A 15,722-nucleotide genomic window follows, 5' to 3' on the forward strand; every position below is an offset into this window, starting at 1 on the left:
TTACCCTCTCTTTTCCACGGTCTATGCACTCCTCTGATACGAATGATTTCCTATTCTACCGACATACGTTATTAATGAGAGAGTGACCTGAGTGACCAACACACGACGATCGATCTGACAATAATTGTGACCATTTGTTGGCGTTCCCTACTTCGCTCCGCGTGGCACACTAGATCAAGGCAGGCTAGGTAGATCTTGCGCTTGCACGCCTTATTCTCTTTCACTTTCGTCTCGACCGTCGACGACGATTCAGTTTCAACGTGGTGCTACCGTTGCCACTGATGATTAACCTCAATCACTCTGACACGTTACGTTGAATCATCCCAGCTGCTTCACAATTTTTCCCTCTTACAATAACCAAAATTCTAACCAAAATCTGATCGCCTCACAAAGTTTGATTCATCAACGTAAAAGTTAACTTCGGTTCGTCTTCGGTGGTAAAAATTCTACCATAATTTAGTCGGTGTGTCTTTTGCAAGTACACGGAACATCTACAAGACGCAAGGAACAAACGCTAGTAGCTTGTTTCTTCAGCTGAGGTTACTTTACGGGCACCACGCCACCACACGCGGGGCCATTGACGAAAAAACGCCGAAGACTAAAACATATAAGAGAAGGAGTGCCGTAAAACAACATGAGTGACAAAGGGTAAATTTTTTCCTTGTAACTTGATTTTTTTTTTATTTTCCAATCACTAATTTAATGTTGAGTGGGTGTGAGTGCGTTTTTCTCTCTATCTCTTTCTGTCTCTCGCTCTCTCTCTCTGTATGTGTGTGTGTGTAGTTTCTCAATCTGCATCGCTTGTATCCATTTATCCGTAGGCTTTTTTATTTTTATTTTATTACGTCTAGTGTATAATGTATAAATTTATGATCTATATTCGGTGTGTGATAACTTAACAGTCACAACAGTGAATTAATAGTTGGCTTCTTAATTATACAATGTGCTTGGTAAATCTAACCAATAAAATCGCTTAGTTTCAGTGGTAAGATATGATATTAACTATAATCATTTTAGTATTTGTGATAGCACGATATTGATAATACGTATATTATGACTAGAATTTTACAACTCCATTCATTGTAGGCCTACTTCTCACCTATTCTCAAGTAAATTTTACTCATTCACATCGTAATATTGCAGTGTTCTAAGTATGAATTGAACCGTTACATATAGTCATTGTTAACTTAAGGTTTTAGACCTAACTTAGTACTAAACTTTCAGTTTAAAATTTCCAAGATTTGCGCAATCATGTACACATGTACAATGAATTTACTCTTCTCGCACTGATATGGTCAATTTTTACACCTCACCCTAGACGGTTTTCCTCTCTCTATCTCTCTTCCTCTCTCTGCATGGAGCTCTTACTTTGATGAATCATTATTGAAAATTTTGCGCTGATCAATGATAAAGTATTGTTAAGTGGCAATACCGCCCACCTCTTATTTGTAGTAACCTCACAGATGTACCATCCGTCTCATTTTTTAAATGTCTAACTGTTTCTTGACTTGGATTCTTATGTGAACAACTACATCCTGTGTACATTTTTCAGCATCATGTTCATCAATTGATTGTGTAATTTTTACTCAAAGAAACAAGTTCCATTATCAATTTATCAGCCATCATCTTTGAAAAATTTCCACTCGTACAGCTTACTTATTTGAATTTTATTACCATTAAACATTTTTTTAATTAGTTTCTATGCAAATGCTATATCGCATTTTTTAAATCGATTTCTGTATTATTAATTTCCTCATACTGTTTCGCAAATGATAAAGTTGGTACAACTATTTTCTATGCTCTTAAATGTAAGCACAAGTTTTCACTAAATTTTCATGAGGTGAGTATTCGCCACACAACGAACCATCTTCATTATAATATTTAGCCAATATGTAGTAACTCCTTTATCTACTATTTTAAACTATATAATCTAATTTAAAAAAAGCTTTTGTATCTAACGTCAGGTAAATGAGTTACTATCATCTCATATATTTCTTGTAATATCAACTATAACAATAATGAGAATAATACCCAAGGAAAAAGTTTTCCGTTGTTAACTAAATAATATAAGAAAACAAGTGTCAACCAAAAATATTTAACAACAAAAAACACTCAAAATCTGATTTTAAAAACTTATTGGTAATAATTGATTTTTTTTACTGTATTTCTTGTGGTATTTTCGTGTATGAGCCTTAACGTTCAAGTGAAGCTTTTTTCGGACTTTTGATTGACCCATGCCTAGTCACGAAATATAAATCCAATTAAAGTTATAAAAAAGTAAATCATAAATTAGTGAAAGATTAAAATGTTTTAGATTCTCAATCAATAGTGTTAGCCAAGTTTTATAATTCCTAAAACTATAACTATTAAATATATAACATTTTAATAACCTTTGTTTTTAATGATTTCTCACAACCTTCCTCGCCCTTATCTACATATCCAATTGTTTTTTTACAAAATGTTTATTCTTGAACAGTAAGATTTTTTATATCAGAGAGCAAAACAAAGTCAAACTTTCATTATAGCAGCTACAGCGAAGTAGTATTTAACAACGCAACTTAATGTTTGTTTTCTCATTTTTGATTCCAGGGATAATGAGCAGTGGACGGGTGACTCCAAAAATGGCCCAGGGGACAAAGATCCTGATTACGCTTCAAGCCCACCGGGCATGGAACCTAACGGTATCATTGAGTCGAACTGGGACATTGTGAGTATTGTTTTATTCATTTATTCACACATACAAATTGAAAATTTTCTTTTACATACTCATTAGGCATACAATATATAATATAGATCAAAACTTTAACCTTGAATAGCTAAATTTTATACTTGTTTATCCGCTACTAGTGTACATAGCAAGATTATTTTTTTAATGTTTAAAACTATTAAAAAATAAATGCTGTTTTTGTATCAACTTACTTTTATAGGTGTGCGTTTTTGCAAGTTGTATTGTAAAAACGCGCCTTCACATTCAGATATTATATAAACATATGCACTTTACGATCAAAGAAATTTCAAAAAAGTGAATTCACAAGTCATTTTTGAGTGTGATATTACTGATAGTTTTTAATAAATCTTTAAATAATAAGTAAATTGCTGTTTCCAGTTGCTGAACTTTGTTAGATCGTAAAAAAGGCTTGATATTTTTCACAAGCTTGTATTATCTTATATAGTTTTTAACATTTTAATGAATAAAAATCGTACAAAGTGCTAATTCAAAATTATTGAAAGACTTTTTATTATGTAAGTTTTTACTAAATTAATCAAAATTCTACTTGAATATATTGTATTGTATTGTATTATATGTATACAATATATCCATTGTAGGGTTTTTACGTCACCATCTTTTTTTTTTTCCCCAAGTATAAGAGTCTTTGGTGCAGACTCACAATGTAAAGTTTCCCTCAAACGACTTAGTCATCCGTTTTACTGGGTACTATTTGCAAAGTGTAGCAATTGTTTCAAAGTTTTTAACTGACCCATTATTGATTTAAAGGTAACAACAAAATTACTTTATTTACAGCTCGTTGAAAACTTTGATGACATGAACCTGAAAGAAAATTTGTTGCGTGGTATATACGCTTACGGTTTTGAAAAACCTTCTGCTATCCAACAGCGTGCTATTTTGCCCTGTATTAAGGGTCATGATGTTATTGCTCAGGCTCAGTCTGGTACTTAATCATTCAAATTTCGAATGAAAAATTGTACTAAAATTTTATACATACTAAGTCATTTTTCTTTCCATATTTTAGGTACTGGTAAAACTGCTACCTTCTCGATTTCTATTTTAGAAAAGATAGATACAAGTCTAAATGAGTGCCAGGCCTTGATCCTTGCACCCACTCGTGAATTGGCCGTACAGGTAATTGCTTAGCTTTCTATGATTAATTACACAGACATTTCTAATGAAACTACCTTAAAATTCAATTTGGTAATTGCAGATTCAGAAAGTAGTGATTGCCCTGGGTGATTTCATGAATGCACAATGCCACGCTTGCATCGGTGGTACCAATGTCCGCGACGATATGCGCAAGTTGGAGCAAGGCGCTCACGTAGTCGTTGGCACGCCTGGCCGTGTTTTCGACATGATGAGTCGAAATGCATTGCGCTCCAAACATATTAAATTGTTTGTCCTCGATGAAGCTGATGAGATGCTTTCTCGTGGATTTAAAGACCAAATTCACGATGTTTTCAAACTCTTACCACCTGAAGTCCAAGTAAGAATTGTTGAAATAATTGTTATTTATTGAGAAAACATTAAGTTTCGCCGTTCAACTTGCACATAACTACACCAACAAAAAATTATATGACATTGATATTATTTTTACTGTTAAAAAAAAATGTTTTATGTAGCTGTGCTTAAGTTTTTTATGCGTTTTGACAATGTACTAAAAGCTTGATTTTATTTTAAGGTTATTCTACTATCTGCTACAATGCCCACGGACGTGCTTGAAGTATCCATGTGCTTCATGAGAGACCCTATCCGTATTCTCGTTAAGAAAGAGGAACTGACTCTTCAAGGTATAAAGCAATTTTTTATCCTCATTGAACGTGAGGACTGGAAACTCGATACCCTGTGCGATCTTTACGACACGCTGTCGATCACTCAGGCAGTTATTTTCTGTAACACTCGTCGCAAGGTCGATTGGTTAACCGAAAATATGCACCGCAAAGATTTTACTGTCTCTGCCATGCATGGTGACATGAATCAAAACGAGCGTGATGTTATTATGCGTGAGTTCCGTTCAGGGTCCTCTCGTATCTTGATCACCACTGATCTTCTCGCTCGTGGTATCGATGTCCAACAGGTTTCCTTAGTTATCAACTATGATTTGCCCTCAAATCGAGAAAATTACATTCATCGGTAAGTTTTTTCACTTGAAACGCCGTCTCTTGATTTTGCAAAAAATTATGCAATACTTTTTTTCTTTTGCAGTGTTGGACGTGGTGGTCGTTTTGGTCGTAAGGGTGTTGCTATCAACTTCGTGACTAACGAGGATAAGAGAACTTTGAAGGATATCGAACAATTTTATAATACGCACATTGAAGAAATGCCATCAAATGTCGCCGACTTGATCTAAGCGTTTCCGAGTAAAAATTGTCCTCTATAAAAAGATAACAGTACATGCTAAAAGGAACTGATCAACTATCTTTTATATGATGTGCGAGTGTACTATAAATACTCTGAAAAAATTGTAATCGCTCGAGTAAGGCACAAACCGTACCGCAGTTTGTATTCAAGGGAACATTCGTTACTTTTTTGTGTAATTGTTTTGTTTTACAAAAATACTTAGTACATAAATATTTGTAATAGGTAAAAATATAAAATTTGGTAGAAAAACTGTTTGTAGAACTTCTAGGTAAAATAGTTGATGAAGCAATAAGTTGCGGTAGGAAGCGCTGGCATTTGTGTCCTGCGGTTTGCAATATCAACATTATCAGATTTAAAGAACTCGTGATTTTTCAAAATTTGTGTCGTTACTGACACGTATTATTATTATTATTATTTTTTTATTTATATTATCAGTGAGATTATTTGCTTGAAAGTATAATTATAAATGTTACATTTCTTGTAGACAATGCCTCGTTTAATTTTTTTTGTTTTACTTTTTTTTAAAACTTGCGTAAACATAAAGTACAGTTCGCACATCCACTTAAAAGAGTATGAAACATATTACAAAATTATAATAGGAGAATTCTTTTTGATGATTTTAATGCTTAGACTTTTATTCGTTTATACAAGCAAAGGCTTAGTTGGATATTGGAAGGGTTATTTTAATTACAAACGTGCAAGAAGAAAATGAATCTACTTAAGCCGTTTAGCTCAATGAAATAAATAAAATTTTGTACAATACATTTACTTATTGAGTGCAACCTCGTCTTATTTAAATTGTTTGTTGTAACGAGAAATTTTTAAATAAAAATTTTTTCGTACATAATGTACCTATAACCTAAATTGAGCATGAGAATTTTTTCTTAGTAAAAAATGACAATGAGTTTCAGGGTTGTCTCTAGTATACCTCCAACAATTAACACTTGACGACCGAAGAATTTCTGTTTTTTAATGTTTATTATGAAGTCATTATAAATCATTTTACGTTTAGTTCATTTATTTTATTTTATGTACGCTTACATAATTTATTGAACAACTCAAGTCATCTTTTCAACTGATTTTTTTTATATGAATATGAACCCTGTCATCAGATTTCTGAGTTTCAGGTGGTTCACTTGGTGCTTAAACTTTACTGTTGTTATTCATTAATTTTATTCAGCTGTAAGAAAAACATTCAAATCACTAACGAAGTAACCATGGATACGGAATCGAGGGTCTCTTTTCATGTACCTGTTAAAAATCTAGTATTGAACATTTTTAGGTTGGTAAAGAGATGGTGGTGGTCTAGAAGTTCACGGATGTAAGTAGATCTAATGCATTTTTAAATGAATTTTTTCAACCAAAATAAAGTCAAGAGAATATTCTTCAATTTAGTCATGTGTCTATCACTGTTGGTTATAAGAAAATGATGTACACTCGAGGGCACTTTATATCTGTTGGAAGTTGGAACGGTGAAAAATATTACCTGTTAAAATGATAGTAAGTTTTTATTATAGGACATCATTGACCGTGTGTGGACAAATCGTTCCAACGAATTTTGTTTTGCAACTACCAATAAGAAACAGCTTCTCAAACGTTATTGCTGCACGTTGCATCCACCTCAACTTAATGTGAAGTTTCCTTGCTGAATAACGTATTAGTTAATTGAGCGATGATTAAGAGCGCGCAAATAATATAATCCACATAATTTAATTAAACTTTCTTTATTAAAAACTATTAGTGAACAAAAAAATAACTAAAAGATAAAAAATTAAAGCACCATTATAATTCGCATGGAATGTTCGGATAGTTTTAAAAATTATCGCATTTTATATGTACACTTTTTACTTTTGTAGTATGTTAAAAAAAAAAAAAAAAAAAATGAAATGCACTTTAACCGCATGTCGTAACAATTCGACATTTGATGAAACATTTGTTTTCCACAAAAATAGAGTCACGATCATTAGACAGAATATTGTTTATATACATTTTAAAAGTTCATTACGTAAACACGTGTATGAAGGGTTCAAAGTAATGTAATATACAAAAATTTAATGTTGATTTTTCTAGAGTCTAAAAATTTATTTCAATTTACTTTGAACCGGTGATCATATACGTTTTAACAAATAAATTATAGAGAGTATTAACATTTTGACAGTCTGTCACAGACAACGTTTAAACAACAACATAAACATTTTTCTGTACCAGCCAGATTCATTATAATAGAAATAAATTTAATCATCCTCTGATATTTTTTCCTGTAGTATATGGTCGTAAATACTCTGAAAAAAAAATTCGTATAAATAATCGCTACAGTTGGTTATCCGAAAAATTGTTTAAGAACAAGTTAAAGAAAGTGTAACTTACCATTACTGTGGTGAACGCGTAACCAATTGGTCCGTTCATCAAATGAGACTCTTTAAAATCATCTATGAAATGCAATTCACTTTTAAGTTGTAAAACGCTTGCTCGGACGACAACAAAGTAAAATATTGGTATCAAATCGTCAGCAGATAATTTATAATTTTCTTTCAACCTTTTTTGTATGGCCTATAAAACATAATCGAAATTATTTTTAAAAAATTTGAAATTTTACTTAGATTTACGAATTTTACCAGTTCTATTTGTTCGTAGGTATTTCTGATGACAATTAATTTTTCAACTGCAGAAAACGTTGTTTTCAATTGTTGTAAGGTTTCTATTGCATCAATCAAAAATACATCGTTTTCCGATGTATTAAAATCTTTCCAAAATTTTCTGAAAAAGGTGCAATTAATCGATGAAACTCTAAGTATCATCAAAAAGTATGATAATAACTTACTGATGGACACCTAGAAAAGCTAACAACGTATTGTTAGGCTGTTTGTTCCACTTCATTAATCTTTTCCAATAACTATCGTCCGTTTTTTTATTGTGAAGCGCGTAGAGTACAAACAAGGCCGAATAAACTCGTGGCAATAAAATTGGGTGAAGTATGGCAGCCGAACTTATCATTTTTCTAAAAATGATAAAATTCAAGGTAGAGACAGAGGGCTTTCAATGTTTGAGATTAAATCGTTAAAAATTATTATCCATAGCATATTTACTCCTCATTGTGATCGCCATTTTCGGATCTAAGTAAGTACTGATCATCAGCCTTGGGCAAAGCTGGAAAGAATAGCGTAACAGCTTCGTATATTCTGGTGGTAATGCTTTTGAGTTCCGACACCGCGTGCTCTAAAAGCAATGGGTGTACTCTCACACCACCGTAAGTAGCCGTATACACGGTGGCTAGCTCACTCAAGAGCGTGCCAAGCGGATGATGAGGACTTTCGAAAGCTCGCGACAAGTATTTGTGTACTTGTTCGTAAGCAGATTGGTTGAGCTCTTCGTAACCAAAGCACAATATTTTATTCAGTTGGTCAAAATTTTTCACCATTTCTTTATTTTGTTGATTGAACGAAGAGACGAGGAAGGTGTTGTTGTTGAAATGCTGTCGTTTTTGGTAACTGCGTTGAGATTTTGAAATTATGGCCGCTACGTTCTGCCAGAGCTTTTGTGTTTCAAGCTGTTGAACTGCGGGGTTATTGTTGTGGTTATTATTGTTTGAGTTATCCGTCAAACCAAGCTGCTGATAGAATTGCCGGAATATCGCTTTCCATTTTTGATCGGGTCTCGCGCATAACTTTCCAAAAGATCTAGTAAAACGTATATACATATCGAACGATAAAATTTCGAAAAACTTTCAATACAATAATTCATGGGGAAAAAGTGAACCATAGTGGTACTTACGGTGGCTCATGTTTCGACTTTTCATTAACTTTATTATTTATGTGCAGTGTGGCTGTAACCTTTATACCCTCATTCCACGCTCCACTGAAATTCCCTTCCAATTTTTCTTCATTACAAAAAGTTAAAATGCCCTTTCCACCAAAAACACCCACGGACTTAAATTCACCCTCGTAATGAGTTCCATCTTCAAAGACCATAATCCCATGACCCTGCAAATATCGACGAAAATTGAAGTAGTAATTATTTTATTTGTATATCCAATTTATGATCGTTGATTCAAATTAAGCATAATTTTCTACTTTTTACGTATTGTAAAATATAAAATCATTTGCATAGCCCCCAGGGGAGGGGGTAAAAGAAATCAGCACGTATGCGTTAAGAGATATTTTTTATTTTAGCGCTTTAGATGTACAGGTGTGCGCAATTGAATTATATTATTTCTAAGAAATATCAAGTTACCATAAAAATATCTTGAACAAATGTTCCTTCGTAATATATGCCATCTAAGGTAATAATAAGTCCACTTCCATGTTTCATATTGTTATTCCAAGATCCCATATATTTTTCTCCTACAATATGGATTCAATTATATACTTGCTTATTTGTCTCCTACGTAATAGATGATTGAAATCGTGCATTTTTTTATGACAGAAAAGTTTAAATCACCAGTTTTTATATCGTCCATAACTCCATATCCTTGTTTCATGCCTAAGGACCATTCGCCAATGTATACGGAAGCACTGGACGCCATAAAATGACCTTCTTTTTTTATACCATGTCCATGTGGCAAACTATCTTTGAAATATCCTTCATAGATCTCTCCATTTATGTAACTGCATTTTTCAAACGAAAACAAATTTTTTTAATATTAATAAATTGCCACACGATTTTTTCAAAGATTTTTGAAGTATATTATTATTATTATTTTTTTTTTACTATTTTTATTTCAACAGGATCGCATTGTATTTACTCAGGTTTACGACAAGGAATCAATCTCTCCCCCCCTATTTTATTAGCGACTATCAGTCTTTCAAGGAGTCAGGGGTCAGGGATTCGACTCCTGCTTATTTTTCTGTACTGTTTTCAGCGAGAAAAGTATTCCCGACACCATGTAGTCAAGTTAAATTTTTTTCAGAGTTTTTCCACGATTACGAATTTTTACTTCTTTCCATTGCGGTCGAAATCGCGAAATAGTTAACGACAAATGTAAAAAAAGTAAAAATTACATAAAGAAAGGTGCATAAAAAATGTAAAATAAACGTAGAAAAAGTACAAAATAATAAAAATACAGGGATGGAGGTAAAATTGGTACACAAAAAAGTGTAAAATAATGATAAAAAAAAAAAAAAAAGTATACAAACGAGTCTACACGTCTACATATTATTTTTCGGCAATGTAAAAAAAAATGTTATATCTTTTATTATAATTTTTTCCAATTAACTATTACTATGTCATAAAAATGATGAAAATTTAATGATATTTATCATCATCCAACATTGAAATGTATAAATCAAACAAACCTCATAATACCAAATCCATTTTGTTGTCCATCTTTCCACTGTCCTTCATAGATACCTTGGGTGGGCATTTCCATTCGACCAGTTCCATGTATGGCACCTTTATGGAACTGACCTATGTACATACGATTATCCGCCCATTCTAATTTACCAGAACCGTGTAATTTTCCATTCATCCACTGACCTTTAAATTGTAATGACGATGAATATTTTTAAGTTCAAAAACATTTTCTCAACACTAAAGTTTATACCGGTGTATGTGGCATCCTTATACACGGCATGTTTTGCAAACGAAAATGAACCAGTACGAATTTGCGGAGGCATATGACTAGCAGATCGTTGTAGGCTGTTTTTAATGGCCGTCTGCAGGGCATGAAACCACTCGCTACGATCAGCGGCCGTTGGTGTGTATAATATAAAACTATCTTCTGGCGTCGTTATCGATATGGCATTCTAAAAAAAAAATTTTTTTTCTAGTCCCGCGTGGAAATTAGCAACAATTAGTGACAAATTGTCACTTTGTATGTATACTCTGAAATCGCAAACACATACTTTTAACGTGTCTGAGTCAGGTAACAGTTCCACCCATAACAATGGTAAGAGATGAGCAGAGTAGTAATTTGTACCACTAACGTGTATAAATACATCGGTTAAGAGTATGAACCAGTGAGATGAAAATCTACTAGAATTATGCAATGAAATAGGATGAGATCGAGATTCTTTAATCATTCTCCTTTCGGGAGATCGAAACTGCTCGATTGACTTTCCTGAGCCCTCCCAGAAATTTTTTGTACTTTCGGCATCTTGCAGGCGTTTTGCTTGTTCTTTGGAAATCAGGTCCCATTTGCTTAAGGCGTCTTGCAAATCGTCCATCTTTGTTTTAGCTTTATTTAGTTTTATTAAATTATTTATTATACTGATATACCTGTAATTCCATGGTTAAATGCATGAGTACCAAAATTGGAAACTATAAAGTTGCAAAAATTAATTTATCTTATTTGGATTGTTTATTTTTCGTAAAAATTTTTTTCTTTTTACTTCAAACAGTCGGAAAAAAAATTTTAATATAGAGATAAAACTAAGTAGACGTGAAAAAATAACGAGGTGATAGTGGAGATGATTCATAAAAGTAGTTTCCGTAACTGGCGCGATGAGCATTACCAGAGCGAGAAAAGCAGCGTCTACACGTCCTTTGAGATGCGTACAAGTTTCGAATCTCAGTTTTCCTATAATTGACGAGGACGTAGTAAACGAACTTATAAAGATTCATAATTATACGTAGACATGCACGAGAGTATTTTAAAAAAGTACAGCGGAGTGACAATTTACTTATAAGCGATCGCATTTTTTTCCGTTCGATTCCCTTATGAAATGTTTCGACCTAGCCTCCGCATTTTTCAGTTCGAAATTACGGGCGTTGGCTAACGTAAGCATGATAACTATATGTATATATTTAAAAACATTATAACGCATGCGTAAGTAATAGGACATTATCAATTACCTATTCAAGTGTTGTATGGGACGCTGCAATATATGAGCAACGATGGACTCGTTAGTAATCTCTCCATTTTTTCCTTTGACCTTATCTTTAAAAACATTTAACAAAATGTCAAATGTATCGATGAGTTTAGGAATTTGTACAAATCCACCGAGAGACACAATATCACACACTGCATTCAAATATAACTTGAAGACGTTAATAAACTCGTCTACATTGATGACAATGGTAACTTCGTGAGCCTCGATCGCACCACTGTAGTAATCTTGGAGGCTCTTGACATTTAAAACGTTAACACTGAGAAGCTCCTGGTAGCTGCAACACAAAGCCTCGTACACGTCAGATTCGATAGCAGCTCCACCTTTAACTTGAAGTGGCTTTATAAGGTTCTGATAAGCGTGAAGCGTTTCTTCTAAAAATACTTGCTCCTCTATCAGTGGTAAATCTGATACCATTGTGATTGAGCTCTTTGTCATAGTGCAGCAGCTTAAGATGCTCGTGCATAAAATATTTTTGAGTGCCATGTCATTGGCGTCCGGTATTTCTAGGCTTGACATGATACCGGAAGACCTGAAAGGACACTTTTAATTAAGCAGCCTATTTCATCCTGCAATCAAAATCAAGCAAGTATGTGTATATGTGTACCGTAACGGCACTTACTTGTGCTTCCCCATCAAAAATACGTTTTTGTCAGTCATGATCAAGCTGTTATTGCCACCGGCCGCAATGTCCCTGGCTCTCTCGTTTGGTGACAAGCTTAAAAAATAGTTGGAAGAGAACAGCTGAGGCGACTTTTGGTATACTTGCGAGCAGTGTGCCACCTGCATATAATTATTCCTACCCCAGGCAAAGACTCTGCCGTCCAGCGTAAGAGCTAAGGTATGAAAATCACCGCAAGCTATTTTTCTGAGCGCTGAGTGACCAAGTGTCGTTACCTCTTGAGGCCTCGGCCGACTGATAATGTCCCCGACGCCGAGCTGACCGTACTTGACGTCGCCCCATGTCCACAGCTCGCTAGATAAAATGCAGCTGCCCATCCCAACGAGCTTTTGGACTCGCTTGTTCAAGCGTTTCTGCACGAGCTCGTGTTCGGATGATCCGGTGCTCGATGACCAAACAAGGCTGTCATCCGCTCTCTTGAGACTATTGATTAGGCTTCCCGCCGTTCTCTTGGACTCTTCGATACCAAGTTCCTCGAAGTTGTCGCTCGCGTCATCCTCGGCACGTGCCTCGTTCGGATCTGAGCTGCCACTCACGTGCCTCGATAAGGTAACCACTTTGTCACCTACCGTTTTTACACCTTCGTACACCAAACTGGCCATACTCGTGACGTTTTGTTTGATGAGACTCGCCGGATTGTTGTCAATCGCGTCCATCTGCAGAAGTTCTACTTCCTTAGGACTGCTTCCGTACGAAGAAACCCAGGACAATTGTCGGGTGAAAAACTGCCTTGCGGTCTCGGTGTTTATCAAGAGCGACGAATTCTTCTTTGACTCTGTGACCTCCTTTTCCGACCCTGCTACCTCGTCGATGATCAAGTCGCCGCTGGCTATCGAATTTTCCGAGTTAAGTAGCGACGACTTTTCATTGTCCACCGTGTGAAAGACATCCTCCTTGCTGGTACTGGAGCATGAGTAATGCTCCTCGCTGAAGGGCTGGAGATTGACGTTCATTAGGCCGGTGTCCGAAGACGCTACGCTCATCGGGCTTGTTGGCATGAGGTTGTTGCTCTGCAGGCATTGCGAGCACGACTTGACGAACACCTCTTCGGCGGCTTCGTTGTCGCTGTCCGAGCAGTCGTCCTTGGCCAACCTGGACAGTCTTTGGACGAGGACTGCGTGAAAATTTGTGCCACTCGCCACGTCCGAGACAATACGCCCTTCGAAAAAAGAAACTCTTCTGGCCTCCCGGAGGTCGCTTTTGATATCGATCTGAGCCTGCTCGCCGCTTGCCCATAATTGGCCATTTTCCGTGACAAAGAGAGCTGAGCTATCATTTACTGCGATCGATGTGACTTTTACCATGCAGCTTTCTTGCTTACTCCTAAAATTATTATGTTTGAATATTATGTATGCACATGACGGGCTATAAATTTTTTTTTTTTAATAAGAAAGATAAATTTGCTTTTCATTTTGTTAAGAATTTTCCACCCAATGTGTTTTTTTTTTGTTAAAGTTTTTCTACCGTTTGTTCATTCAATAAATAATGGGCACTTAAATTCACAAAGACATTAAAGAAATCATTTTACATTGAAAATTCAGCAGTCGTGAAAGAACTCACGGCGCTATCAGTGCGATAATGGGGTATCGCTCCCGTTTTGCACGGTATGTAAAAATCGAAGTTTGACGTATTTTCGGGAGAAAAAAAAAACGAATTTCACTAAAAATTGATCGCTATTTTTCTCATGTACTTATCATTCGATGACTTACGCAAATTAAACAATTTCAAAAATAACAAAAAACATTGAGTACACAAACTAAAAATGTACATTGTTAGAATAAAGTTTTTTTAACGAAACGTTAAGCAAGCAAGATATCAGAGCTAAAAAAATACATATTTTTAAAAAATTGAAAATAACACCGTACCCATGGCTGCAATACTTGACACCTTCGTCAAGAATGATGTTATCAATCACACTGAAATCACGGGGATTAATTTTTTGAACCGTACCATCATGAGTAACAATGAAAACGTGCTCGCTATTGGCAGCCAAATCGACCGCGCACAACTGGCTCTTCCTGAGACTCAACGAGGACACATCCGAAACACCATCATCCTCGTCCTTGACCTCATCTACGACATCCCCATAGTAGAGGCTGCCAGCCTTCGTCATGAAAAACACCCGATCATCGACACTAACGACCTTGGCCAGAGCGCCATCGAGTTCATCCTCAAGGTCGAGCTTGACCTTGTCGGCGCCACGCCACAGGTGCACCAGGGTGGCGTTTTTCTCGCACATAACAACGCCACTCCTGGACAAAGATATAACCTCGAGACTTTAGTTACGCCCGTTGTCGTTTTACTTGACTCGACTATTTGGCAACAAGCACAACTGTTCATCGTCATGTTATTATTCACGATAAATTGGAGCGGGATCGATTAATCAGCTGGGCGGCGTTGCACGAGAGCATCGCTGCCTATGTATACTCTCTCACTCTTGTGGGTTGATGACTAAACATTGTTGTCAAAAGTTGCACTTACGGTTGCGCTCTGATTATATTTGTACACATAAACCTATATCTACTGTCTATACAAAACATAAACACACTGTTTATACTCTCTCTTCTTTTCGGAGCAATCGGAGTTCTATACATATACTTATAGATATGTAGTAGTAGTAGTAGTAGTAGTAGTAGTAGTATAGTAGTTTTTTATTGGCTTAGAGAAAACATACAGCCACTGAGTAGTATACATGGTAAATTACATAGGAGAGTTATTTGTATGATACGTAGGATTGACATATTTTTAGTCCTTATTAACATTGAACTCTTAAGACATTTGTTTTAGTAACTAGTATCACAATTGTGTTGAGAATATTAAATTATTGATATAAATTATATATATAAAATAGTCGCAATATACATCTTGAAAAATTAAGTATAGTAATTCTCTGTTTTATCGCTATAATATATAAATAATTTCAATTAATCTCTATGACAAGTATATATATTATATTATTAATATTGTTTTTATCATTAGTGATTCACTTTTTCTTTTTTTTTTTGAAAATGCATGCTAGATTAAGCGCGCGAGGATTTGAATTTTGAATTGCTCTTACATGAAGAGCGTATCAGATACCAAGCTGATGAGAATAATAGATAATACACTTTGATCTGTGTCAGTG

The 15,722-nt window shown here is 35.1% G+C and overlaps 2 protein-coding genes across 2 annotated transcripts; one reads left to right on the plus strand and one right to left on the minus strand.

Annotated features, from left to right (window-relative positions):
• Positions 1–198: 198 nt before the first annotated feature.
• LOC106645691 (eukaryotic initiation factor 4A-I) lies at positions 199–6,002 on the plus strand. The gene is made up of 7 exons (XM_014361606.2): positions 199–648; positions 2,590–2,707; positions 3,524–3,671; positions 3,753–3,862; positions 3,942–4,217; positions 4,413–4,864; positions 4,937–6,002. The coding sequence occupies exons 1-7, from the start codon at positions 635–637 to the stop codon at positions 5,079–5,081; spliced, it is 1,263 nt and encodes a 420-aa protein (XP_014217092.2). The 5' UTR covers positions 199–634; the 3' UTR covers positions 5,082–6,002.
• A 694-nt stretch (positions 6,003–6,696) lies between these two features.
• Positions 6,697–15,068, minus strand: Als2 (Amyotrophic lateral sclerosis 2). The gene is made up of 14 exons (XM_014361605.2): positions 14,464–15,068; positions 12,539–13,921; positions 11,882–12,448; positions 10,933–11,305; positions 10,632–10,833; positions 10,384–10,564; positions 9,530–9,696; positions 9,323–9,432; positions 8,864–9,072; positions 8,179–8,769; positions 7,914–8,090; positions 7,708–7,849; positions 7,460–7,642; positions 6,697–7,374 (listed from the first exon to the last, which is right to left on the minus strand). Exons 1-14 carry the CDS (start codon positions 14,835–14,837, stop codon positions 7,327–7,329), a joined length of 4,707 nt encoding a protein of 1,568 aa, XP_014217091.2. The 5' UTR covers positions 14,838–15,068; the 3' UTR covers positions 6,697–7,326.
• Between the last annotated feature and the right edge of the window lie 654 nt (positions 15,069–15,722).

The sequence above is a fragment of the Copidosoma floridanum genome, unplaced genomic scaffold, assembly GCF_036245765.1.
Source record: "Copidosoma floridanum isolate Cflo_tuat_1 unplaced genomic scaffold, Cflo_Japanese_pri ptg000019l, whole genome shotgun sequence".
Lineage (NCBI taxonomy): Eukaryota > Metazoa > Arthropoda > Insecta > Hymenoptera > Encyrtidae > Copidosoma > Copidosoma floridanum.